Here is a 27659-nt window from a genome sequence, read left to right on the forward strand (position 1 = left end):
AATGTGAAAGGAGTCAAGGGACAAAGGGCTAGATGAATCGACTAACAAAATAACGGGCATGTCTTTGGCGCAGATCTTGAAATTAATTCCATGACTACAAAGGAGTTTCCCCAAGGGTTTCAGATAGGTGGTAAACAGAGGAAAGATAAAAGGAAAAGCCCCCAAGGAACTCCCTGCCCTACTGCCCAAAACTTGGAAACTTCATCTAAACTTGGGTAAAAAAAGGAGGGAGATGTATAGCTTGTGTTCTGCCATCTAAATAGTATGAAAACCAATTGAGGCCACACTTCAAACACCAACGTCCCTTAACCTAGAAATCAAGATGTTATGATTTACTGCATCAACAGCAGCAGACAGGTCTGCTACCACCAAGGCTAAAAAATGACTCTTTTGTGCTGCCCTTCGAAGATCATCTAACACAGGAACCTAGGCAGATTCAGTGCCATGAATCGGCCGAAAGCCAGACTGCGCTCGATCAAGTAAATCAAGATCTTCGAGAAAATAGGAAAGAGGCTTGTTGACATATTTTTCCAAAGTCCACAAAATGGAGCACAGAAATACGTCTAAAATTACAAGAGACCGAGGGGTCTGTTGGCATTTTTTGAATGAAATCGCCACCACTTTTTCCAGCCAGAAGGTACTACTCACACTATTTACAACTTTTACCTCAAAGCAAAGTGAGAGACAGTCACACAACTGTTGAGAGTGTTTAACTGTATTCGAGGTGAAGATGGTTTTGCTGGAGACTGGACTACAGAGAACAGTTGTTTGGAGGTGGTAGACGCATTGAGTGATGCTCTAGTATAGTGTTCTATGAATGAATAGTTTCTTGTTTGTGCTCTTATTAATTCAGAGGTGGTAGACGCATTGAGTGATGCTCTAGTATAGTGCTCTATGAGTGAACAGTTTCTTGTTTGTGCTCTTATTAGTGCAGAGGTGGTTGACGCATTGAGTAATGCTCTAGTATAGTGCTCTATGAGTGAACAGTTTCTTGTTTGTGCTCTTATTAATTCAGAGGCGGTAGACGCATTGAGTGATGCTCTAGTATAGTGCTCTATGAGTGAATAGTTCCTTGTTTGTGCTCTTATTAATTCAGAGGTGGTAGACGCATTGAGTGATGCTCTAGTATAGTGCGCTATGAGTGAATAGTTTCTTGTTTGTGCTCTTATTAATGCAGAGGTGGTAGATGCATTGAGTGATGCTCTAGTATAGTGCTCTATGAGCGAATAGTTTCTTGTTTGTGCTCTTATTAATTCAGAGGTGGTAGACGCATTGAGTGATGCTCTGGTATAGTGCTCTATGAGCGAATAGTTTCTTGTTTGTGCTCTTATTAATTCAGAGGTGGTAGACGCATTGAGTGATGCTCTGGTATAGTGCTCTATGAGTGAATAGTTTCTTGTTTCTGCTCTTATTAATGCAGAGGTGGTAGATGCATTGAGTGATGCTCTAGTATAGTACTCTATGAGTGAATAGTTTCTTGTTTGTGCTCTTATTAATTCAGAGGTGGTAGACGCATTGAGTGATGCTCTAGTATAGTGCTCTATGAGTGAATAGTTTCTTGTTTGTGCTCTTATTAATTCAGAGGTGGTAGACGCATTGAGTGATGCTCTAGTATAGTACTCTATGAGTGAATAGTTTCTTGTTTGTGCTCTTATTAATTCAGAGGTGGTAGACGCATTGAGTGATGCTCTAGTATAGTGCTCTATGAGTGAATAGTTTCTTGTTTGTGCTCTTATTAATTCAGAGGTGGTAGATGCATTGAGTGATGCTCTAGTATAGTGCTCTATGAGTGAATAGTTTCTTGTTTGTGCTCTTATTAATGCAGAGGCGGTAGACGCATTGAGTGATGCTCTAGTATAGTGCTCTGCTTTAGCAGCAGAAATGAGTGAATAGTTTCTTTTTTGTGCTCTTATTAATTCACACTTAGGACCTGATTTAGAGTTTGTCGGATTGGGTTATTTCATCACAAATGTGACGGATATCCTGTTCGCTGTATTATTATCCCATTATTTCCTATGGGAATTATAATACTGCAGACAGGAGATCCATCAAGTTTATGACCGAGTAACCCGTCCGCCAAACTCTAAATCAGGCCCTTCATTTACTCGCCAATGCTTTTCAATAGTTTTACACTTGAGTATAACTAGTCCTAGCTCGTCATTTTAACCTGGTGCTTAGGGCCGTTTGCAGGGATGAATTGTCTTAACTGGGAGACAGGTGCAAGGTCTGCTTAATCCATTTCTGATATAAAACTGCAGCTTCCTCCACTGGAAATGCAGGTGGCAAAAAGGCGAATGATTCAGGCCCTTCTGTGTCCATAGCAGGGGCTGAACTATTATTGTCGGCCTCAGCTCTGGTTGACCAGAATAAGGAGGTAAAAAGCGCACTCGACAAAGCTTCAGGCACCTGTTTTGCCCTTGGCCAGTCCTTAATGATGATTCTTGTCAAAGAGCAGATGGAGTGTGAGGAATCAGAAGCCTGACTAAGAAAAAGAATAGGAAAATGACCAGTCCAAATCTAGGTGAGTATTTTGTTGATGGTTTCAAATTATCCACGGCAAGGATAAGGTCAATACTTTGACCATCCTTGAGAGTAGGTCCAGTGATCAGCTGCGTAAGACCAACTGCCTCCATGGAGCCCATAAGGTCTCTAGAAATTGCATCTGAGATATCATCTACTACCCCAATATTAAAATCCCTCAAGATAAAAAATGAGGGTAAGATAGTGCCGGTGAAATCAGTTTGGTCAAGGAATGAACAAGGTTAGTAGCAGGTCCAGGGGACGGTAAGATATAACCACAACCAGGGAGAGCGAGGGAGAAAGTTTTAGCACTAAGTTGGATAATTCAGTAATGTGAGGGGCATCAAGCTGTAGAGTTTTGTTGCTCCAGTTTTCCTTAAAAATAACAACTAATCCACAACCTCTCATTATCAATCAATCAATCTTTATTTGAATATTAGTGAATAATCATAATAGCAGATAAAAATAGGAAACAAAACACATAAAAACAATAAATAAGCCAAGATTAAAACATACGTAGAAAGCCTAGCACATTGAATAACCAATACAGTATTTTAAGGTGTACGTTTAAAAACGAACCCGCAGCACATAAAATGAATACTATTAAAACAACAAAGATTTGCAGTGCCGAACAGCTGATTTTGAAAAAAAGCCCCACTTTCAAGCAAACCTCAGGTGTAGAAAAAGATCTGTAAATAACGTAAGGCTGGTCTGTCGAAACCCAATATTTTCAAAAGGCGTGTCTAGTAGCGAATGATAAAAGGATTATAATATTTGCACAAAAAAGTCAAATGTAACAGCGTTTGTGGTAATAATTTATTGCAGTGACAAATACAGACTGAGACTGTTTCATATTATCCTAATGGAAAGGATAAATGACAACAAACAAACTAAATTGTGTATAAGTGTTCGTTCCCAAGCATGTATTGTGATAAGAGAGGGTTCCAGCCCCAGTGTGGTATGGACCACGCCGTAAGCCCTGATAAAAGGTTTTTGAGGTTCCACAGATTCTGTGGCCGCCCGCCTTACATTCATAAAGGACAACTTTACCCGCTGCTTTTCACTAGCAGCTTTTAAAGCAGTTGAAATACATAAGGCAGGTCTCCCCAGTCTAGCTAGGGTGGTCCTAGCATAATGACGCCAGAGTACTTTGTAACCAAAGTCACGGGAAGGACACTCTTCGATTACAATTAGATTAAAGGACGCACAATCAGAGTAGCTCGGCTGCGCAGTGGAAGTCCCAAAAGGTGTCTACAAAACAATCTTCCTCTAAGTGCATGCTCTCACATTGCAATACCCCCAAGTGAAGAGAAAACGAGCTCCAGATCTGCGACAAGCGTAAAAAAAAAAAAGAACTGTGTCCTTGTGCCGGAGTGAACGCCATATGGCTTTGGTGACGCCACTGAATGCCGCTTTTGGCAATGATGCAATGCCAGGCTCCCTACCGGCAATGTGATACCTTGAAGATTCCTGACCCAGACTGGCACCTGGGGATCATGCTATAGGTGAGGAATCAGCAGGTAGAAGTATCCATCAGAAGTGATCTCTCTATAGTCACAGGTGCTGATACTCTTTGACTCACTGGTTCACAAGCTCACTCACCGGATGTACAGAGCTCTGGCGGCACAGATGTGCTGTGCTAATTCTGGCATTTAACAACAAGTAACAGTTTAATTTCTAGGTTCTAAAAGCAACCCCATCCCAAACTACCACTACTAGGATGTGGTGATGGTGGTCAGCAGCAGGGACTCTGCACTTTGTTACTATTGATTCAGTGGAATGCATTCTCATGAATATTTTATTGGAGACTCCTTTGTTTACGAAAGGCTGGGCTATGAGAAGACTCCGCATTTGGTGGCTCCAGCAACACAAAAGCACATTTAAAATGATTCAGAAAGCTGCTGTCTATACTATTTGTGGCTTAAGAAAGGCTCAACTGCGTCATAAATGTTCTCTCTTTAATCACGAGGCAGCACATACTTTTTGAGTCCTTGCATTTACCAGCAGAATTTATAAAATGAGCGTTCCTTTTTGTTTATACACACAGACCTGATTATCATTTGTGTCGCTTTTCTTCTGAATCCAGATTTTTTTCCAGAGAAATGTATAGCCGGGAGTGGACAGTTCTGGATTCTAGCTTCTAAGAGCTGGAATTCTTTACTACTCAAGATTAAGGCGGTCATTCTGACAGCGGCGGGCGGCAGTAGCCGCCCGCCATGCGGTCACCGCCATTTGGCCGCTCCGCGGTCAAAAGACCGCGGAGGCCATTCTGGCTTTCCTGCTGGGCCGGCGGGCGACCGCCAAAAGAGCGCCCGCCGGCCCAGCGGGAAAGGCCCTGCAACAATGAAGCCGGCTCCGAATGGAGCCGGCGGAGTTGCAGGGGTGCGACGGGTGCAGTTGCACCCGTCGCGCTTTTCACTGTCTGCAATGCAGACAGTGAAAATCTTTATGGGGCCCTGTCAGGGGGCCCCTGCACTGCCCATGCCAGTGGCATGGGCAGTGCAGGAACACCCGTTCCCGCCATCCTGTTCCTGGCGGTAAAAACCGCCAGAAATAGGATGGCGGGAAGGGGGTCGGAATCTCCATGGCGGCGCTGCAAGCAGCGACACCATGGAGATTCAGCCCATGCAGGGGTATTCCGGCGGGAAACCACCGGATCCCCTTTTCTGACCGCGGCTTTACCGCAGCGGTCAGAATGGGCATTGAAGCACCGCCAGCCTGTTGGCGGTGCTTCCGTGGCCCCCGGCCCTGGCGGTCATGGACCGCCAGGGTCGGAATGACCCCCTAAGTCTTTACTTAACCGTGAAGCCTTCAGAAACCTGTTAGGAGCTAAACTTTTCAATGTCTTTTTCTCCTAGCAATAATGTTGCTATCATACACTGATTCTATCCAGGTTGTTTCCCTGTTTTATTGATCTTAAGTCAGCTTTTGATCGAGTGCTGCAAGACCGTCTTTGGAGGAAATTAGAGCATTGAGATGCCAGAGAAAAAGCTAACTGCAATTATTGGCCTACATAGTGATACGTGGGCCCCGGTGATATTAGGGGATGGCAGTAGACTCACTTAAAAAATGTGTACAAGCAATGGCTTAAAACAAGGATGTGTTTTGGCCCTGTGCCTTTTTAATTTATATCTAGCCGATTTGTACAAATATTTGTCAATTGAAGAAAGCCACCCTCCAGTATTAGTAAAGAAGATAGTGTTCCTGCAATATGCAGATGACATAGTAATACTAAGTCAAACTCCCATCGGCCTTCAAAGATTGATCAATGCTCTGGCACGTTATATTGAGAAGCAAGGGCTGAACTTACGGAAAACAAAAGTTGTGCGTCTGGTGGACTTTAAATAAAAAGCACACAATTGGTTTATAAAAGTCCAGCAGGTAGAATCTGTTTATTTATATAAATACCTGGGAGTGTCTGTGGGACGCAATTTGTCGTTTGTTTACCATCGATTTACCCTCTCTGACATATGGTGTTGAACTCTGGCACAAAACTGCTACGTTAAATCAGCTTCAAACAAAGGCCTACAAGGCAGTCTTTTGCTACCCAAAAGAAACTTCTCCAGCACAGGTTTGTTTGCAAATTCCAACAACTTAAAGCCTTTGTGAAATTATGTTGGCGTCCCCATTTCACAGAGAGAGGAACTTTGAATAGTCTGTGCTGTTTGGAGATAAAGGCCCAGATGGAGGGAAAGCAAGCCAACTCTTGGGGTGCCTATCTTGAGGAACCTATGACAGAGCTAGGAATACAGGAGGCTTAGGCGAGTAAGATAGGGTGTGCAGCATTTGCTAGGTGCAGTAATCTTTCTTCAAAAAACAATTCATTATTTTAGATAAAAATAAAAATCCTAGCAAAACGACGGCACGCTTGGACTGTTATGGATATGTATACCAGTTGAAAACCTCAAGCATATATCACCATGCACTTCCATCATGTTTCATGTTTTTTCGATTTGGCATATTTGAGTCCAAAGATCTCACCCCAGCGTGGAAGGGTAAAAAGACAGAAACAAATTGTCGCTTATGAGGTTATGAATTAGAGTCACTTTGTCATATAATGTGCACATGTCCAAGAGTCACTACTTACAGGAAGCAATTTTTTGAACCAGTTTTCAAGAAGATGAATAAACCCACTTGTAGGCAAGCCATTATTACTTGGCTATCGGGAACGTCAACCCCTTTGGCATGTTGTGGAGCAAAGTTTGCTTCTACTATAAATGTTCTTCTTGAAAAAGCAGCATAAGTACATCTAGGACAATATACTATATTTGCATGTGCAAAGCTATTAATATTACAAAATTAGAAGGAAGTCAGACAATTAAAGGATGGGAGTGGTGATTTATCATATTCGTAGATGACATGTTTCGCGACGCACCTAGTTAATAGTTCATTTTAAATAATAGTATTTTAAGATAGTCCAGTGATTTTATTGATAGTTTTTAATATGTGATCTTAAGTTTGTTTATGTTTTTTGTTTATGTACTTTATAGAAGCTATAAAATGTGACTGTGATCTTAATTATGTTTGAATAATGCACTTCAGGGTTGAAGGCCACTGCTTTGGACACAGTTGTGATTTTTATAAGCTGTTTGTGATGAAATACTGCATGATATGGTGGGTAGATGGGTTTTTGTACAAATGGTAATAATGCACTTTACGGCTGGCAACGACTAAATAAAGTTAGTATTAATTGATGAGCATACACTGATTCTAACCTTGCACCAAACAGGATTTGGTTGAATGATTCACTGCAAATAAGAAACTCATAAAATATATTGACATGCAATTATTCTAACAATGAATCATTTACATAGTCCATGGTGAGCCGTCCAGTCTCCTAAGGATGCAGCTGTTGAACGCCACTGGGGAAGGACCATGTGATGATGGAAATGAGCATCACTTCTCATGCATCAGGCCTTGGGAGGTAAATGTTGTGCACTACAAGCATTAACCATGAGAGTTACAGCTCACATTTTCCTACTTTCACTTCTCATGTTTTTGGACACTGTTCTCTGGCTGCTGTCACTCAACCATCAATGTGGCATAATATTACCAAACACCACAACCAGCTATGAATATTCTCCAGTTTGTGCTTGTTAAATCTGTTTGAGCGTTATGGGTTCATGGGTTTTAGCACATAGGGCCAGATGCAGGAAACAATTTGCGAGTCGCAAACGGCAAAAATTGCCATTTGCGACTCGCAAATCGCATTTTCCTATGCAGAAATGCATATTGCGAGTTGGGACCGACTCGCAGTATGCATTTCAGAATCGCAAATAGGAAGGGGTGTTCCCTTCCTATTTGCGAGTCTGAGTGGTATGGAATACCATTTGCGACCGCGTACGCGGTCGCAAATGGCATCGCAGTTACCATCCACTTCAAGTGGATGGTAACCCACTCGCAAATTGGAAGGGGTCCCCATGGGACCCCTTCCACTTTGTGAATGGACCCAAAACTATTTTTTCAGGGCAGGTAGTACTACCTGCCCTGAAAGAATACCGAAACTAAAGGTTTCGGTTTTTTTTTTTAAGTGCAGCTCGTTTTCCTTTAAGGAAAACGGGCTACACTTTAAAAAAAAAAACTGCTTTATTTAAAAGCAGTCACGAACATGGAGGTCTGCTGACTACAGCAGGCCTCCATGTTTGCAAGTGCCTAGACTCGCTATGGGGCCGCAATTTGCGACCCCATAGCGACTCGCAGACGGTGTCTGAGATACCGTTCTGCATACCAATTTGCGAGTTGCAAATTGCGAGTCGCAGGGACTCGCAATTTGCAACTCGCAAATTGGCTTTTTGCTACATCTGGCCCTAAATCCCAAAGTTAGCTGAAAATACACTTGTTAGTCCAAGCATTGTTCATAGTGTTGTTTTTACAGGCGGCATGAACAGGTGTGCTTGGAGGTTTTTCTTTATAACTCTACTATATCGAAGAAAAAATAGTTTATTTTCCTTTAGTCCACACTCTGCTGATGTATGAATGTGTTGCTTGCAACTTCTTTTCTTCTTATCAGTGGAGAAATGAAATGAGCAATCATTGACAACAGACACCCTTATAATTCTACAAAGCTTTGAGTGTGATTTTTCTTTTCTGACTAGTCAGGTCTTCTATCATCAACTTTTTTATCATCTGGCATTTGGATGTCCCACATAGTTGTAATTTTATCATCGTCTATAATTCGCTGATGGCTATGTAGGATTGGTAACTGACTAAAGCTTGTCGCACATTCACTGCACTTGAATGGTTTTCCCCCTGTGTGTGTTCGCTGATGTATTTGGAGGTGTGATAACCAACTAAGGCTCTTCACACATTCACTGCAACTGTATGGTTTTTCCTCTGCGTGTATTCGATAATGTCTTTGGAGGTGTGCTAAGCGACTGTAACTCTTCATACATTCACTGCATCTGAATGGTTTTTCCCCCGAGTGTGTATGTTGATGCCTTATTAGGAGTGCTGAGTGACTAAAGCTCTTCACACACTCAGTGCAACTGAATGGTTTTTCGCCTGAGTGTGTTTGCTGATGTCTCTGTAATTGAGATATTTGACTAAAGCTACTTACACATTCACTGCAGTTATATGGTTTCTCCCCAGTGTGTGTTCGCTGATGCTGTTTAAAGTTCGATAAAAAACTGAAGCTCTTTCCACAGTCATTGCATTTGAATGGCTTTTCTCCTGTGTGTATTCGCTGATGAGTCCTTAATGTCGTAGAGTCACCAAAGCTACTTCCACAGTCACTGCAATGGTATGGTTTTTCTCCTGTGTGTATTCGCTGATGAGTCCTTAATGTTGAAGAATGACTAAAACTACTTCCACATTCGCTGCACTGGTATGGTTTTTCCCCAGTGTGTGTTCGCTGATGGCACTGGAGAGCTGATAATCGACTAAAGCTTTTCACACATTCATTGCACTTGAATGGCTTTTCACCTGTGTGTATTCGCTGATGTTTCCTTAATGTTGAAGATTCACTAAAACTACTTCCACATTCGCTGCAATGGTATGGTTTTTCACCTGAATGTGATCGCTGATGTTTTTGGAGATCTGATAAAAGACGGAAGCTCTTCACACATTCATTGCAATGGTATGGTTTCTCCCCTGTGTGTGTTCGCTGATGTATTCGTAGGTGTGATAACCAACCGAAGCTCTTCACACATTCACTGCAATGGTATGGTTTATCCCCAGTGTGTGTTCGCTGATGTCTTTGCAGGTATGATAACTGACTAAAACTCTTCACACATTCACTGCATCTGAATGGCTTTTCTCCTGTGTGTGTTTGCTGCTGGTGCTTTAATAGTGATGACAAACTAAAGCTCTCACTGCCTGTGTATGATTCTTCTTTCATGGTTAGAGTCTCTGGGTCGGGTCTATGTTTGTCTACATCACAAGACTGTGTTTCCTGACGGGCCAACATGGTTGTAAAGCACTTGTATTACTCTCGCTTTCCTGTATTTTTTCGTATTCAAGACATCTGATTTCCAATTTAAAAGTAAAATACAATGGTCACTAAATAGTTGCCACACTCATAATATGAGCAAGGCTTCCTTACGAGAGATTATGTCTTTAGATTGGATAACAGTTTTCAATGCTTGTGGGTAAGGATTAACCTCATTTTGGTTGGTGCACATTGGGAGAGTCCGCTGTATTGAAGACAGCAGAAGTCCTCTCTCCTTTACCCTTCAGTTGTTTTCTTCACTCCGTTGTGTTTTTCTCTGGTTGCTGTGGTGTAGGGAGGAAGAGTTTACAATACACCTGGAGCACTGAATTATGGCCTGTTATCATTTTAGGAATCAGAGCACTGTGGTAGCCACATCATAAAGATCCCATGATTAAAGCTGATGTTGGTCGCCTGTTTATTCAGGAGGTGGTTTATCAGTGTTGTTGCCTTAATTTTCTAGAGGTCATTTCTTAGTCTTGAGGTGTGAAGGTGCAAAGCTCAGACTCCTGCGTTCACTGAATTGTCCTTCGGAGCTTCTTCCAGCGTCTATCAGTCTATGTTCAGGTTCCTCAGTCTTTGACTGCACTGATGTTTTCCTGAATACTGGAGTTGATTATTTCTGACCATTTGTTGTTGATTTACTGAATCATTGCTGTTATTCCTAAGCAATTGATGCATTCAAGGAATTTGTCCTGTGGGATGTAAAGAGATTTAAAATTACGAAATACAAATGTACTAGAATGTGATACACAATATTTAACTGGATATAAACACCATCTTTTCTTTACCATGATTGAAACTTAGCCAGGGTTAATTCACCATACACAGATATTTAGCTAAATGTTCTGTTGAACACATCACATCCTATTTTCTTCTTAAAAAGAGGTGATTTACCGTGTTCACATAGTTACTTATTAAAGAAACGGCACACACAGAGTACCTTCATGCTACAGGTGCAGCTTTAGGGAGATACACATGGACAAGATTTAATTTAAACAAACACAGATTGTGGAAAATGAAGGATCTGGATGTACTGCTGTTTCTTTAGTTTCAGGAAGTGTATATAACAAAGTTAACTCCTATGGAAGTATATAACAAAGGTAACTGCATTCACATACTTCAATCCTTCCCTGTTAACATTGGATCAGCTCAAGTGCCAACTCCTGTCTTTACCTTGTCTTTACAGGTCATCAATGATGTGAAAGCTATTCTGGAAACTAAATTAGACTTCTTAGTGATTGATATGGGACTCCTACAAGCAGATCAGGCCGTCCTCAGGGACAGAATAGATGTGAACAAGTCAGTGCTGGCTGGATTGCGCCTTCGCTGACCCACATCACATCACATGAAATGAATGCCAATGGCGTCTGACCAAGTGCCATGACACCACAAACTGTGCCCTGTTTTGGAGTGGAGGGGCCTCTCAGAGCGCATGTTGAGAAGGCTATATTCCTTGTGGCCTTGGCTGGGGGATAGGGAGAGCAAAAATGGGCACCACTATTAGGGTACGGATTGTGCATATCTCTCTTGAACAACAACCCAAGAGATTGTAATCCCCCAGACCTTGATGGAACATGTTCCTCTCGTCTCCGATTTCCTTTTCAGCTTTCCTTTGGTCATGGCCATGTTTAAGACACAACCAGGAACGGGGGTTGGGGTAAGTGTTTTATGGTTCTGTTAGTGGACACTCAGCATTACTCTATACATGCGGGGCGGAGACCGACTGTGATCACAGCCTCTAGAATTCCAAAGCTGGAGGAGGGCAGATGGACAACCTAGGCACTGAAATGCTAACGCCTCACACAACATTTATGCCCACATATTGCATACTGACTTTGAATATCCAGGGAATGGCCAAACACAGATGCAGTCAATTATTTTATTCCTACTTTCGAAGCAGACTCACACTGCGTTTCATCAGGAAACAAATCTGTCTGCTATGGAACTCCTTAAATCGAAAAGACGGTGAGGGGGCAACTAGTGGCAAACTCATACTTGGCTTATCAATCAATCAGTCAATTCAGATTTGTAGAGCACGGCTAATTACCTGTAGGGTATCCAGCCACTGGGTTTCTGCTGGGATCAGGTGAAGCACCAGGTCTTGGGTCCTTTTATGAATTCAGGGAGAGAGGGTGATATTCTGAGGGGTAGGAAGAGGTTGTTCCAGGACTTGGCGGCGAGGTAGGAGTATCCTCCACTGTCGCTTCAGCGGATACGGGGAATGAGTCCTGCGTAGAGTGCACTGCTGCAGCCCAGCCGGCTGGTGACTTGAGCTTGAGTGATGACTTTCCTGGTGTTGACAGAGAGCCAATGAATATCATTTTGGGCATGCGTAGGGTGTGGAAGCAGGCGGAGGAGACTACGTTGATCTGGCATTTCATGGTGAGTTTGCTGCCTAGGATGATGCTGAGGTTGCAGGTGTGCTCTGTCGGTGTGGGTCCGAGTGCTGAAGGCTACCAGATGTCATTCCACAGGGAGGTGTTGTTCCCAGGGGGCACAGAGGCCAAAAGCTCTAGGAAACCCACCAATTATTGCTATATGTTGCCACTGAACAAGCAGTCCCAAGAGCAGTTACCTTGCAGGCACGAGGGCCATGATATGACTGGTGCAACAAGTGCAATGGCACAGGGGTCAAAAGCTCTAGGAAAACCACTAAGCGCCAATTATTTCTATATTTTACCACTAAACAAGCAGTCACAACTGCAGTTACCCTGTAGGCAATAGAGGCCACTATTTGAATGGTGCAGCAGGTGCAGTGGCATAGGGGCCTAAGGATCTAGGAAACCCACTGAGTATCGATTATTGCTGTTTGGTACCAATACCCCCTCGGAGGACCCCTCTCAATTCTTTAGCAACAAATCTCTAGTCATTTACAGTATCTTCAACCTATCATCAGACCCGACAGACCTAGTCAAATGCCTCCCGATCTTATCCAAACAGCAAATGCTAACCAAATGGCCCATCATCAACCCAGAAGAGACTGCTGCCACCATCACATCGATCTTCTCAGCGGTCCCATCGGACCTCTGCCCACAACATCCTGTTGTGAATTCCACTGCCAGCTAACCCCTTGACCCCTGACATGGGGTCTAAATGTACTGCAATAGGTGATCAATCGTGCCTCCTACAATTCAATGTGAGAACAAACATTGACGGTTATTACCGCCTTGGAGCCCTGCCTGCGTTGCGGTTTGCATTTACTACAGTAGGTGAATATATTGCCTGTTGTGATTCAAAGCGAGAACCAGAATCGCCTGTGGTTGCCAACTTGGACCTCTGCCTGTATTGGGGTTGCATGCACTGTAATATGCAATCAATATTCTACGCTGTGATTCAATATGGGAACTAATATTGTCCATTGTGAGAAAGGAGCCTCTTTCTAGCCTTGTTACCCCCACTTTTGGCCTGTTTGTGAGTATATGTCAGCGTGTTTTCACTGTCTCACTGGGATCCTGCTAGCCAGGGCCCAGTGCTCATAGTGAAAAACCCTATGTTGTAAGTGTGGTTGTTATGTGTCACTGGGATCCTGCTAGCCAGGACCCCAGTGCTCATAAGTTTGTGGCCTATATGTATGTGTTCCCTGTGTGATGCCTGTAGGAGGCTGGACTGGCTTGTAGTGAGTACCAAGGGGTACTTGCACCTTGCACCAGGCCCAGTTATCCCTTATTAGTGTATAGGGTGTCTAGCAGCTTAGGCTGATAGATAATGGTAGCTTAGCAGAGCAGCTTAGGCTGAACTAGGAGACGTGTGAAGCTACTACAGTACCACTTAGTGTCATATGCACAATATCATAAGAAAACACAATACACAGTTATACTAAAAATAAAGGTACTTTATTTTTATGACAATATGCCAAAGTATCTTAGAGTGTACCCTCAGTGAGAGGATAGGAAATATACACAAGATATATATACACAATAGCAAAAATATGCAGTATAGTCTTAGAAAACAGTGCAAACAATGTATAGTTACAATAGGATGCAATGGGGAAACATAGGGATAGGGGCAACACAAACCATATACTCCAAAAGTGGAATGCGAACCACGAATGGACCCCAAACCTATGTGACCTTGTAGAGGGTCGCTGGGACTATTAGAAAATAGTGAGAGTTAGAAAAATAACCCTCCCCAAGACCCTGAAAAGTGAGTGCAAAGTGCACTAAAGTTCCCCTAAGGACAAAGAAGTCGTGTTAGAGGAATAATGCAGGAAAGACACAAACCAGCAATGCAACAACTGTGGATTTCCAATCTAGGGTACCTGTGGAACAAGGGGACCAAGTCCAAAAGTCACAAGCAAGTCGGAGATGGGCAGATGCCCAGGAAATGCCAGCTGCGGGTGCAAAGAAGCTTCTACTGGACAGAAGAAGCGGAGGTTTCTGCAGGAACGAAAAGGGCTAGAGACTTCCCCTTTGGTGGACGGATCCCTCTCGCCGTGGAGAGTCGTGCAGAAGTGTTTTCCCGCCGAAAGGACGCCAACAAGCCTTGCTAGTCGCAAATCGTGCGTTTGGCGTTTTTGGACGCTGCTGGGGCCCAGGAGGGACCAGGAGGTCGCAAATTGGACCTGAAGAGAGAGGGGGCGTCGAGCAAGACAAAGAGCCCTCACTGAAGCAGGTAGCACCCGGAGAAGTGCCAGAAACAGGCACTACGAGGATGCGTGAAACGGTGCTCGCCGAAGTTGCACAAAGGAGTCCCACGTCGCCGGAGACCAACTTAGAAAGTCGTGCAATGCAGGTTAGAGTGCCGTGGACCCAGGCTTGGCTGTGCACAAAGGATTTCCGCCGGAAGTGCACAGGGGCCGGAGAAGCTGCAAAGTGGCGGTTCCCAGCAATGCAGCCCAGCGAGGTGAGGCAAGGACTTACCTCCACCAAACTTGGGCTGAAGAGTCACTGGACTGTGGGGGTCACTTGGACAGAGTCGCTGGATTCGAGGGACCTCGCTCGTCGTGCTGAGAGGAGACCCAAGGGACCGGTAATGCAGCTTTTTGGTGCCTGCGGTTGCAGGGGGAAGATTCCGTCGACCCACGGGAGATTTCTTCGGAGCTTCTGGTGCAGAGAGGAGGCAGACTACCCCCACAGCATGCACAAGCAGGAAAACAGTCGAGAAGGCGGCAGGATCAGCGTTACAGAGTTGCAGTAGTCGTCTTTGCTACTATGTTGCAGGTTTGCAGGCTTCCAGCGCGGTCAGCAGTCGATTCCTTATCAGAAGGTGAAGAGAGAGATGCAGAGGAACTCGGATGAGCTCTTGCATTCGTTATCTGAAGTTTCCCCAGAGACAGAGACCCTAAATAGCCAGAAAAGAGGGTTTGGCTACCTAGGAGAGAGGATAGGCTAGCAACACCTGAAGGAGCCTATCACAAGGAGTCTCTGACGTCACCTGGTGGCACTGGCCACTCAGAGCAGTCCAGTGTGCCAGCAGCACCTCTGTTTCCAAGATGGCAGAGGTCTGGAGCACACTGGAGGAGCTCTGGACACCTCCCAGGGGAGGTGCAGGTCAGGGGAGTGGTCACTCCCCTTTCCTTTGTCCAGTTTCGCGCCAGAGCAGGGGCTAAGGGGTCCCTGAACCGGTGTAGACTGGCTTATGCAGAATTGGGCACATCTGTGCCCAACAAAGCATTTCCAGAGGCTGGGGGAGGCTACTCCTCCCCTGCCTTCACACCATTTTCCAAAGGGAGAGGGTGTCACACCCTCTCTCAGAGGAAGTTCTTTGTTCTGCCATCCTGGGCCAGGCCTGGCTGGACCCCAGGAGGGCAGCTGCCTGTCTGAGGGGTTGGCAGCAGCAGCAGCTGCAGTGAAACCCCAGGAAGGGCAGTTTGGCAGTACCAGGGTCTGTGCTACAGACCACTGGGATCATGGGATTGTGCCAACTATGCCAGGATGGCATAGAGGGGGCAATTCCATGATCATAGACATGTTACATGGCCATATTCGGAGTTACCATTGTGAAGCTACATATAGGTAGTGACCTATATGTAGTGCACGCGTGTAATGGTGTCCCCGCACTCACAAAGTTCAGGGAATTGGCTCTGAACAATGTGGGGGCACCTTGGCTAGTGCCAGGGTGCCCTCACACTAAGGGCCTGATTCTAACCCCGGCGGTCTTTGACCGCCGGGGCGAGGGTCAGCGGGAGCACCGCCGACAGGCCGGCGGTGCCCCGCAGGGCATTCTGACCGCGGCGCTTTGGCCGCGGTCAGAAAGGGTAAACCGGCGGTCTTCCGCCGGTTTACCGCTGCCCTCAGAATCCCCCATGGCGGCGCAGCTTGCTGCGCCGCCATGGGGGATTCTGACCCCCCCTACCGCCATCCTGTTCATGGCGGGAAAGCCGCCATGGACAGGATGGCGGTAGGGGGGGTCGCGGGGCATGGGCGTGGCATGGGCACGGCAGGGGCCCCCGTAAGAGGGCCCTGCAAGGTATTTCAGTGTCTGCCTTGCAGACACTGAAATACGCGACGGGTGCTACTGCACCCGTCGCACCTTCCCACTCCGCCGGCTCGATTACGAGCCGGCATCCTCGTGGGAAGGGAGTTTTTCCCTGGGCTGGCGGGCGGTCTTTTGGAGACCGCCCGCCAGCCCAGGGAAAAACTCATAATACCCTCCGTGGTCTTCTGACCGCGGAGCGGTATTATGGGGGCGGAATTCTGGCGGGCGGCCTCCGCCGCCCGCCAGGATTAGAATCACCCCCTAAGTAACTTTGCACCTAACCGTTACCAGGTAAAGGTTAGACATATAGGTGACTTATAAGTTACTTAAGTGCAGTGTAAAATGGCTGTGAAATAACGTGGACGTTATTTCACTCAGGCTGCAGTGGCAGGCCTGTGTAAGAATTGTCAGAGCTCACTATGGGTGGCAAAATAATTGCTGCAGCCCATAGGGATCTCCTGGAACCCCAATACCCTGGGTACCTCAGTACCATATACTAGGGAATTATAAGGGTGTTCCAGTAAGCCAATGTAAATTGGTAAAATTGGTCACTAGCCTGTTAGTGACAATTTGAAAGTAATGAGAGAGCATAACCACTGAGGTTCTGGTTACACCTACTTTGGGTGCAGAAGCTGCATCTTTAAGTGCAGTTGATGTAAACGTTGCTCTGACTCTCCAAATTCAAGAATCTTTCCACTATAAACAAAATATATAGAATAGATTCCTGTGGGTACACCCGTAAAGGAATTCTGACGGTCGAGGGGTGTACAGGGCGCAGTTCATACCTTTCATTCAGACAATGGTTCTGCACTGGTGCAAAAGTATTCAGAGAAGCCTCATCTGCTCTGGGATTATGCCTACATTACTCATACACTTTCTGTGCTGAGCAATGGGTTAGTAGAGTGTGCCAACAGTATCAAGTACAAGAGTAAGTTGGCTACATAATCTGGATGGCGTTCAGAGAGCATTAAATAATTTGCCTAGGAGAGTTCTAAGTGTTCACCCTCTGGGGATAAAATCTAGAGACAGAGTTGAGTTTTCTCCAGAGGACCACCCTCTCTTATGCAATTTACAGCAATAGTTATAAATGTCAAGTGTGTATGCTTTGACATGATGTAAATATTAGACAGCTATGAAATATTTCCATTATTGTACCATTTGAGGTATTGAGCCATTTGGTGAGAGAGTTGAAATACTCAGTCTTCTGGAAATGATCAAGAAACCAGTATGTGCGTAACACAGTAAAACTCTGTATACAACTGGAACATAAAACAAGTAACTGAGCCTGTGAGTCTGGAAAAGCTCTGAACAACTCCACCTGGGTACTCTCAGGCAGGGCATGTCAGGTACAGGAGCTGGAAGAAGGGCTGACCAGAAGAGCTGAAAACTCTCTCTGGGCACTTCATCTGGGTACTATGAGCAGGATCTGTCAGGTACAGGACCACTGAAGCAATAAAAAACCAACCCAAGTGTTTTCAGTACTTTTTATGTCAACAAGCATCTCAGTACAAAGTCAGAAAGCCATTGATGGCTACACTGATGTGTGACAGCTATGCACAAAATGATGCCCGGTAGTCTAAATGTATTAACACAGTGTGATTCTTAGCCAGACATGTAGAATTGCACAACTGTACAAGCACCACATGCATTGTTGATTTCTCAGTTTGTGAATGACCACTAACTTGTGAGTATATGAGCAGTCACAAACTCCAATCTGACCTTTCCCCTCGCTGTAAACTGTTAATTATACTCCAGCAAAATGCTGAAGTAACTCTCCCTGGTTGGGAAACTTGGTGGCGAGTAGAAGGGGCACTTCATGGGAAACTGGAGGAATGGCAGTGCACACATGTCCTCTGTACACACTCTTACACTCATTGTGCATTTTGGTGCCTCTTTCTCCTGTTTATCAAGGCCCGTTGTTTAGTGTCAGGTTAAAAAATAGTGCAGGGTTAGAATAATTAAAAATGCAGTTTGTTTTGTGGTTGCAAAGTCTTCTAAGGGAGCAGAAGGCAGCCCTGGCCCGGGGACCTCCGCGCGGGGCTCGGGGACGGGCTTTTGCTGCCTGAGTCTCGCAAGGTGCAGCGCAGCGTGCACTGACTGCTAACGGTGCATTACACGGCAGCAGTGAGATCCCTCCACTGCACTGAGATGAATCAGAATGCGAAGGCGCTCAGTGTGCGGTGAGAAGCAGTGCACAGACCCTCACAGCGCAGTGAGATGCAGTGCGCAGACCCTCACAGCGCAGTGAGCAGCAGTGCACAGACCCTCACAGTGCAGTGACATGCAGTGCACAGACCCTCACAGTGCAGTGACATGCAGTGCACAGACCCTCACAGTGCAGTCAGATGCAGTGCACAGACCCTCACAGTGCAGTCAGATGCAGTGCAGACCCTCACAGTGCAGTGACATGCAGTGCACAGACCCTCACAGTGGGGTGAGCAGCAGTGCACAGACCCCCACAGTGCAGTGACAAGCAGTGCACAGACCCTCACAGTGCAGAGAGATGCAGTGCACAGACCCTCACAGTGCAGTGAGAAGCAGTGCACAGACCCTCACAGTGCAGTGAGCAGCAGTGCACAGACCCTCACAGTGCAGTGAGATGCAGTGCACAGATCCCTCACAGTGCAGTGAGAAGCAGTGCACAGACCCCCACAGTGCAGTGAGATGCAGTGCACAGACCCTCACAGTGCAGTGAGCAGCAGTGCACAGACCCTCACAGTGCAGTGACATGCAGTGCACAGACCCTCACAGTGCAGTGAGATGCAGTGCACAGACCCTCACAGTGCAGTCAGACGCAGTGCACAGACCCTCACAGTGCAGTCAGATGCAGTGCACAGACCCTCACAGTGCAGTCAGATGCAGTGCACAGACCCTCACAGTGCAGTGACATGCAGTGCACAGACCCTCACAGTGGGGTGAGCAGCAGTGCACAGACCCTCACAGTGCAGTGAGCAGCAGTGCACAGACCCTCACAGTGCAGTGAGATGCAGTGCACAGATCCCTCACAGTGCAGTGAGAAGCAGTGCACAGACCCCCACAGTGCAGTGACATGCAGTGCACAGACCCTCACAGTGCAGTGACATGCAGTGCACAGACCCCCACAGTGCAGTGAGCAGCAGTGCACAGACCCTCACAGTGCAGTGACATGCAGTGCACAGACCCTCACAGTGCAGTGAGATGCAGTGCACAGACCCTCACAGCGCAGTGACATGCAGTGCACAGACCCTCACAGCGCAGTGAGCAGCAGTGCACAGACCCTCACAGTGCAGTGACATGCAGTGCACAGACCCTCACAGTGCAGTGAGATGCAGTGCACAGACCCTCACAGTGCAGTGAGATGCAGTGCACAGACCCTCACAGTGCAGTGAGATGCAGTGCACAGACCCTCACAGTGCAGTCAGACGCAGTGCACAGACCCTCACAGTGCAGTCAGATGCAGTGCACAGACCCTCACAGTGCAGTCAGATGCAGTGCACAGACCCTCACAGTGCAGTGACATGCAGTGCACAGACCCTCACAGTGGGGTGAGCAGCAGTGCACAGACCCTCACAGTGCAGTGAGCAGCAGTGCACAGACCCTCACAGTGCAGTGAGATGCAGTGCACAGATCCCTCACAGTGCAGTGAGAAGCAGTGCACAGACCCCCACAGTGCAGTGACATGCAGTGCACAGACCCTCACAGTGCAGTGACATGCAGTGCACAGACCCCCACAGTGCAGTGAGCAGCAGTGCACAGACCCTCACAGTGCAGTGACATGCAGTGCACAGACCCTCACAGTGCAGTGAGATGCAGTGCACAGACCCTCACAGCGCAGTGACATGCAGTGCACAGACCCTCACAGCGCAGTGAGCAGCAGTGCACAGACCCTCACAGTGCAGTGACATGCAGTGCACAGACCCTCACAGTGCAGTGAGATGCAGTGCACAGACCCTCACAGTGCAGTGAGATGCAGTGCACAGACCCTCACAGTGCAGTGAGATGCAGTGCACAGACCCTCACAGTGCAGTCAGACGCAGTGCACAGACCCTCACAGTGCAGTCAGATGCAGTGCACAGACCCTCACAGTGCAGTCAGATGCAGTGCACAGACCCTCACAGTGCAGTGACATGCAGTGCACAGACCCTCACAGTGGGGTGAGCAGCAGTGCACAGACCCTCACAGTGCAGTGAGCAGCAGTGCACAGACCCTCACAGTGCAGTGAGATGCAGTGCACAGATCCCTCACAGTGCAGTGAGAAGCAGTGCACAGACCCCCACAGTGCAGTGACATGCAGTGCACAGACCCTCACAGTGCAGTGACATGCAGTGCACAGACCCCCACAGTGCAGTGAGCAGCAGTGCACAGACCCTCACAGTGCAGTGACATGCAGTGCACAGACCCTCACAGTGCAGTGAGATGCAGTGCACAGACCCTCACAGTGCAGTCAGACGCAGTGCACAGACCCTCACAGTGCAGTCAGATGCAGTGCACAGACCCTCACAGTGCAGTCAGATGCAGTGCACAGACCCTCACAGTGCAGTGACATGCAGTGCACAGACCCTCACAGTGGGGTGAGCAGCAGTGCACAGACCCTCACAGTGCAGTGAGCAGCAGTGCACAGACCCTCACAGTGCAGTGAGATGCAGTGCACAGATCCCTCACAGTGCAGTGAGAAGCAGTGCACAGACCCCCACAGTGCAGTGACATGCAGTGCACAGACCCTCACAGTGCAGTGACATGCAGTGCACAGACCCCCACAGTGCAGTGAGCAGCAGTGCACAGACCCTCACAGTGCAGTGACATGCAGTGCACAGACCCTCACAGCGCAGTGACATGCAGTGCACAGACCCTCACAGCGCAGTGAGCAGCAGTGCACAGACCCTCACAGTGCAGTGACATGCAGTGCACAGACCCTCACAGTGCAGTGAGATGCAGGAATCCGTCAGCTCACGTTTAATACCCCTCTCTTTCAGTGTCAGGGTCCCTCTCTCAGGCCGCGGAGCGGGGAGACCCCGAAGCCAGAGGGATCAACAAACTGAAGTGAAGAGAACTCACCTCAGGCAGGAGTCCGGGAGAACCATCAGCACAGGAGGCGGGAGCAGGAGGGAGCGGCCGGAAGTGATGTCACATCCGCTGCTGGTTCTGTCTCTGTCGCTGTACTGCGCATGCGCGGGAGAGAAGTGCCGCGTGCTACTGCGCGAGCCCGGGATAGCTCCTTCGTGCCTTACTGCACGTGCCCGGGAGGAAGGTGTCCTGTCTTCTAACGCATGTCAAGAAGTGTAGTGTCTTAACCGCGCACCCTCATGAGCTAAGTGCCGTGTCTATAGTACGCATGCCCATCAGATAAGTGACGTCTCTTTACTGCGTAGGCCCATGATATTTGTGTCTTTGCAGCGCATGCGCGAGAGATAAGTGTACCTGCTGGTAAGATCTTGTGTGCCAGGAGAACGCCGTCGCGGATCCGAAGGTTCTTCTCATAGACAAAAGATAAACCTCTCCGGAAGTGTCTGGACACCACTGTTTGGCACATGCGCAGACTGCCCACAGGCATCTGACGTAATCAGGAACTACTCTCGCACATGCGCAGACTGACCCAGTTACCGAGTGGAGGCACTACTCTCCCGCACATGCGCAGACTGCCCGAGTCGCCGAGGACGAGAAGGAGCCATTGTTTGGGCCTCGTCGGAAACTGAAAAGGTAACAAGGGGCCCGGAATTACTTTATTTCACCTGCGTTTCATGTAGGAGACACAAACACCAGCCCCCAGCCGCTTACACAGCTTCAGGCCGAGACACACTGGACTGAAGGGAGCTCTGGGGGTGACGCAGACGGGGCCCCCCAAAAGAGGCAGAAACTCATTAAAAGAGAAAGAAGCAAAACCCTACACAAAACAAACAACCTGCACTGCTTCTCACTCACTCCCCTCCTGCTCTGTCACTCACTCCCTGCAACCCCTCTCACTCACTCCCCTCCTGCACTGTCATTCACTCCCTGCACTCACTCTCACTCACTCCCCTCCTGCACTGTCACTCACTCCCTGCACTGCCTCTCACTCACTCCCCTCCGGCACTGTCACTCACTCCCTACACTCCCTCTCACTCACTCCCCTCCCGCACTGTCACTCACTCTCTGCACACCCTCTCACTCACTCCCTTCCTGCACTGTCACTCACTCCCTGCACTGCCTTTCACTCACCCCCTTCCTGCGCTGTCACTCACTCCCTACACTCCCTCTCACTCACTCCCCTCCGGCACTGTCACTCACTCCCTACACTCCCTCTCACTCACTCCCCTCCGGCACTGTCACTCACTCCCTACACTCCCTCTCACTCACTCCCCTCTGGCACTGGCACTCACTCCCTACACTCCCTCTCACTCACTCCCCTCCCACACTGTCACTCACTCTCTGCACTGCCTCTCACTCACTCCCTGCACTGTCACTCAATCCCTACACTCCCTCTCACTCACTCCCCTCCCGCACTGTCACTCAATCCCTACACTCCCTCTCACTCACTCCCCTCCCGCACTGTCACTCACTCTCTGCACTGCCTCTCACTCACTCCCCTCCTGCACTGTCACTCACTCCCTGCACTGCCTTTCACTCACTCCCTGCACTCCCCCTCACTCACTCCCTTCCGGCACTGTCACTCACTCCCTGCACCCCCTCTCACTCACTCCCCTCCCGCACTGTCACTCACTCCCTGCACTTACTCTCACTCACTCCCTTCCTGCACTGTCACTCACTCTCTGCACTGTCACTGACTCCCTGCACTCCCTCTCACTCACTCCCCTCCTGCACCTGCACTCAATCCCTACACTCACTCTCACTCACTCCCATCCTGCACTGTCACTCACTCCCTGCACTTACTCTCACTCACTTCCCTCCTGCACCTCCACTCACTCCCTCCACTACCTCTCACTCACTCCCCTCCTGCACTGTCACTCACTCCCTGCACTCCCTCTCACTCACTCCCTTCCTGCATTGTCACTCCCTCTTACTCACTGTTTGCACTGCCTCTCACTCCCTTCCTGTACTGTCAATCACTCACTGCACTGCCTCTCACTCGCTCACTGCACCTCCATTCACTCCTTGCACTGCCTCTCACTCACTCCCCTCCTGCACTGCCACTCACTCCCTGCACTCCCTCTCACTCACTATTCCATTGCCCCTCACCCACTCCCTGCACCTCCACTCACCCTCTGCACTGCCTCACACTCACTGTTTGCACTTCCTCTCACTCCCTCCCTCTCACTCATTATTTCCATTGCGTCTCATTCCCTTCCTGCACTGTCATTCCCTCCCTCTCACTCACTGTTTGCACTGCCTCTCACTCACTTCCTTACTGCACCGTCACTCACTCCCTGCACTGCCTCTCACTCATTGTTTGCACTGTCTCTCACTCACTCCCTGCACTGCCTCAGACTCACTCACTCCTGCACCTCCACTCACTCCCTTCACTGCCTCACACTCACTCCCCTCCTCCACTGTCCTTCACTCCCTGCACTGCCTGTTGCTCACTTCCTGCACTGTCACTGACTCCCTGCACTGCCTCTCACTCATTGTTTGCACTGCCTCTCACTCACTTCCTGCACTGCCTTACTCATTGTTTGCACTGCCTCTCACTCACTCCCTTCCTGCACTGTCACTCACTCCCCGCCTCTTAACCTTTTCCTGCAGTGCCATTGAAACCTCTTCCTTAGAGGAAGAATTTCTGTTCTGTCCCCCATGATCTCCATGGATGCTTGTAGTGCTTTGTTTATCCCACTATGTTACTAATTTATGTACACAGTTTGATGTGCTCCCAAATTGATCTTCCCGTGTCGTTATCTTAGGTCTCCCTAGAGACAACTTGCTGTTCTTGTGAACTTTAGGTATAAGGTAAAACAGACAGTTTTGGTTAATATGTCTTCAGGAATCCGAGTTCATCATAGCTAATGTGTCCTTGATCTCTTCATTCCACTAAATCATTAGGGAAATCTTGTTTTTCCTTCAGATAATATGCCTTCGCATCTTTTTTATAGCACTCAGTATTTGAAAGTTGACTATATGATTCCTGCATATACAGCTCAGTTGGCCATAGCACTGCATTGCTGTCTTTGTCATGCACCTATGACACAATCTTTGTTATCTCTCAATTTAGTGCTGGTCTGTTTATGATTACCCACGGCACTGTTGAGATGTGGCCAATCTCTTCCTGGTTGTTTATATTTGCAAACGGCAAAGTTCTTTAATCACTGTTTCTGAAAACACATCTATGCTATCGGGTGAAATAATGAGTACAAAGAGTGGTCCAGTGTTTTGCTTTTCACTAATGACCGAGCTGACAGAAATCGCTGAAATGCACTTCTCAGTTCAAAGAAGACATTTATTATTTCACCATGGGGTTCCTAAAAGGAGATTAGCATGTTGAAAGCACACGTTTAAAAGTAGTCACAGCAATGAAAGGAAAATATATCAAAATGATTCTCCACTGCACTATACATAGCAAATATATGTAATGCAAAGCAAATAATGAATTAAAAATGCATCACTGTAGGGCCTGCCAGATTATTCATCTTTCTCATGCCATTAAGACAATGACCCCGTTTGACTGAGAAAGAGATCTGTACCCTGCCGGGAAAGATATCAGGTATCTGACATCTAGAATCCTGATTGAGGCTACTCACACTCTCACTATCGCACTGTGTCTTTTTATATCTTAAAAAACAAAAGGAGCTTTCTGGAAAACCCCCTCATTTCGCAATCGAAACATGCTGGCTCGTTTAGGTCAGAGTTTAAAGAAACAGGTTAGAACTGGCCAGTTTCCCAAGGTGTCTCTCCCAAGCCTAAGCCGTTCCCTGCTGTACCAAAAACATCAGTCCTTATCATGCTGACTGACTAACTCCTCCTTATTATGTACTAGCTCTTCGGTGAGAAAGAGCACGAAAACAAGACAGATTGCACAGTTTACAATGTGGAAAATCACGGGCAGCTTTAACATGGCAGTGTCTAATGCTACGATAAAGTCAATAGGCAGAATGAATCTACAGGGAGTGCAGAATTATTAGGCAAGTTGTATTTTTGAGGATTAATTTTATTATTGAACAACAACCATGTTCTCAATGAACCCAAAAAACTCATTAATATCAAAGCTGAATATTATTGGAAGTAGTTTTTAGTTTGTTTTAGTTTTAGCTATGTTAGGGGGATATCTGTGTGTGCAGGTGACTATTACTGTGCATAATTATTAGGCAACTTAACAAAAAAAAATATATACCCATTTCAATTATTTATTATTACCAGTGAAACCAATATAACATCTCAACATTCACAAATATACATTTCTGACATTCAAAAACAAAACAAAAACAAATCAGTGACCAATATAGCCACCTTTTTTTGCAAGGACACTCAAAAGCCTGCCATCCATGGATTCTGTCAGTGTTTTGATCTGTTCACCATCAACATTGCGTGCAGCAGCAACCACAGCCTCCCAGACACTGTTCAGAGAGGTGTACTGTTTTCCCTCCTTGTAAATCTCACATTTGATGATGGACCACAGGTTCTCAATGGGGTTCAGATCAGGTGAACAAGGAGGCCATGTCATTAGATTTCCTTCTTTTATACCCTTTCTTGCCAGCCACGCTGTGGAGTACTTGGACGCGTGTGATGGAGCATTGTCCTGCATGAAAACCATGTTTTTCTTGAAGGATGCAGACTTCTTCCTGTACCACTGCTTGAAGAAGGTGTCTTCCAGGAACTGGCAGTAGGACTGGGAGTTGAGCTTGACTCCATCCTCAACCCGAAAAGGCCCCACAAGCTCATCTTTGATGATACCAGCCCAAACCAGTACTCCACCTCCACCTTGCTGGCGTCTGAGTCGGACTGGAGCTCTCTGCCCTTTACCAATCCAGCCACGGGCCCATCCATCTGGCCCATCAAGACTCACTCTCATTTCATCAGTCCATAAAACCTTAGAAAAATCAGTCTTGAGATATTTCTTGGCCTAGTCTTGACGTTTCAGCTTGTGTGTCTTGTTCAGTGGTGGTCGTCTTTCAGCCTTTCTTACCTTGGCCATGTTCTGAGTATTGCACACCTTGTGCTTTTGGGCACTCCAGTGATGTTGCAGCTCTGAAATATGGCCAAACTGGTGGCAAGTGGCATCGTGGCAGCTGCACGCTTGACTTTTCTCAGTTCATGGGCAGATTTTTTGCGCCTTGGTTTTTCCACACGCTTCTTGCGACCCTGTTGACTATTTTGAATGAAACGCTTGATTGTTCGATGATCACGCTTCAGAAGCTTTGCAATTTTAAGAGTGCTGCATCCCTCTGCAAGATATCTCACTATTTTTGACTTTTCTGAGCCTGTCAAGTCCTTCTTTTGACCCATTTTGCCAAAGGAAAGGAAGTTGCCTAATAATTATGCACACCTGATATAGGGTGTTGATGTCATTAGACCACACCCCTTCTCATTACAGAGATGCACATCACCTAATATGCTTAATTGGTAGTAGGCTTTCGAGCCTATACAGCTTGGAGTAAGACAACATGCATAAAGAGGATGATGTGGTCAAAATACTCATTTGCCTAATAATTCTGCACTCCCTGTAAAGCTAAACTGAATACAGAATGTAGTCTGTAACTGGTGAACACTGGACAGCTAATCCAGGTGCAAAGTGGTGCAACACAAGGTCAGTGGTCAAAACACACATTTCACTACATCCAGGTCTAAATGTGGTACCTCCTTCTTCAGTAATTTATATAGTCTCACTCTGACTATAATTTTTTCAGTAATACTCCCAGTGCTGCTTGCACTTTTATTCTCCAGTTCCAATAATTCTTTCATTAAGTCTAAATATGATTTCAGCAAATTCTGTATCCAGTATTGGTGGAGTCTCAGTATTTTACACAAATTACTAACATTGTTTTTATAAACTTTTATTAGCTCGAGTTCCTAATATATTTATACAGATCTATTTTAGTCTGAATATAAGAAAATTCTGACTTTTCACAAAATGATAGTCCCAGAGTTAGTACCTTTATTTCTGAGCGTTCATCATCAATTATAAATGATGTAACTCTTGTTCTATTTCTGTGGATGCAGGGTGTGTGCCAGTGAGAATGATGTTGAACGAAGTTGTCTGTTGCGTTGGTGGCTGAGCGAAGTTTTATGGTGGGATGGTGAAAGTAGAGCTGTTGATTAAGGTATACAGGTGCCATGTTGTGTAGTGACTTCAGTGCATCTGTGAGAAGTTTGAACTGGCATCACTTCTGGATGGGAAGCCAGTGGAACTGTCTGAGGTGGCGTGGTGTGGGTTCGGTGCAGGAGGTCGAGT

The 27659-nt window shown here is 46.9% G+C and overlaps 2 protein-coding genes across 2 annotated transcripts in view; one reads left to right on the plus strand and one right to left on the minus strand.

Moving 5' to 3' along the window:
* Window positions 1–2927: 2927 nt before the first annotated feature.
* Window positions 2928–21524, minus strand: LOC138287244 (zinc finger protein 135-like). The gene is made up of 2 exons (XM_069227606.1): window positions 21401–21524; window positions 2928–10641 (listed from the first exon to the last, which is right to left on the minus strand). The coding sequence occupies exon 2, from the start codon at window positions 9923–9925 to the stop codon at window positions 8612–8614; it is 1314 nt and encodes a 437-aa protein (XP_069083707.1). The 5' UTR covers window positions 9926–10641; window positions 21401–21524; the 3' UTR covers window positions 2928–8611.
* The window catches only part of LOC138287243 (zinc finger protein interacting with ribonucleoprotein K-like), a 49490-nt gene continuing 43349 nt past the window's right edge, over window positions 21519–27659 (plus strand). The window contains exon 1 of the mRNA XM_069227605.1: window positions 21519–22042. The gene's annotated coding sequence lies outside the window, so the exon portion shown is untranslated. The remainder of the gene's footprint in view (window positions 22043–27659) is intronic.

Source organism: Pleurodeles waltl, chromosome 4_1 (genome assembly GCF_031143425.1).
Source record: "Pleurodeles waltl isolate 20211129_DDA chromosome 4_1, aPleWal1.hap1.20221129, whole genome shotgun sequence".
Lineage (NCBI taxonomy): Eukaryota > Metazoa > Chordata > Amphibia > Caudata > Salamandridae > Pleurodeles > Pleurodeles waltl.

Excerpts from the sequence above, each read along its gene's own strand:
- LOC138287244 (XM_069227606.1), bottom strand. The coding sequence starts at position 9,925 with ATGTTGGCCCGTCAGGAAACACAGTCTTGTGATGTAGACAAACATAGA.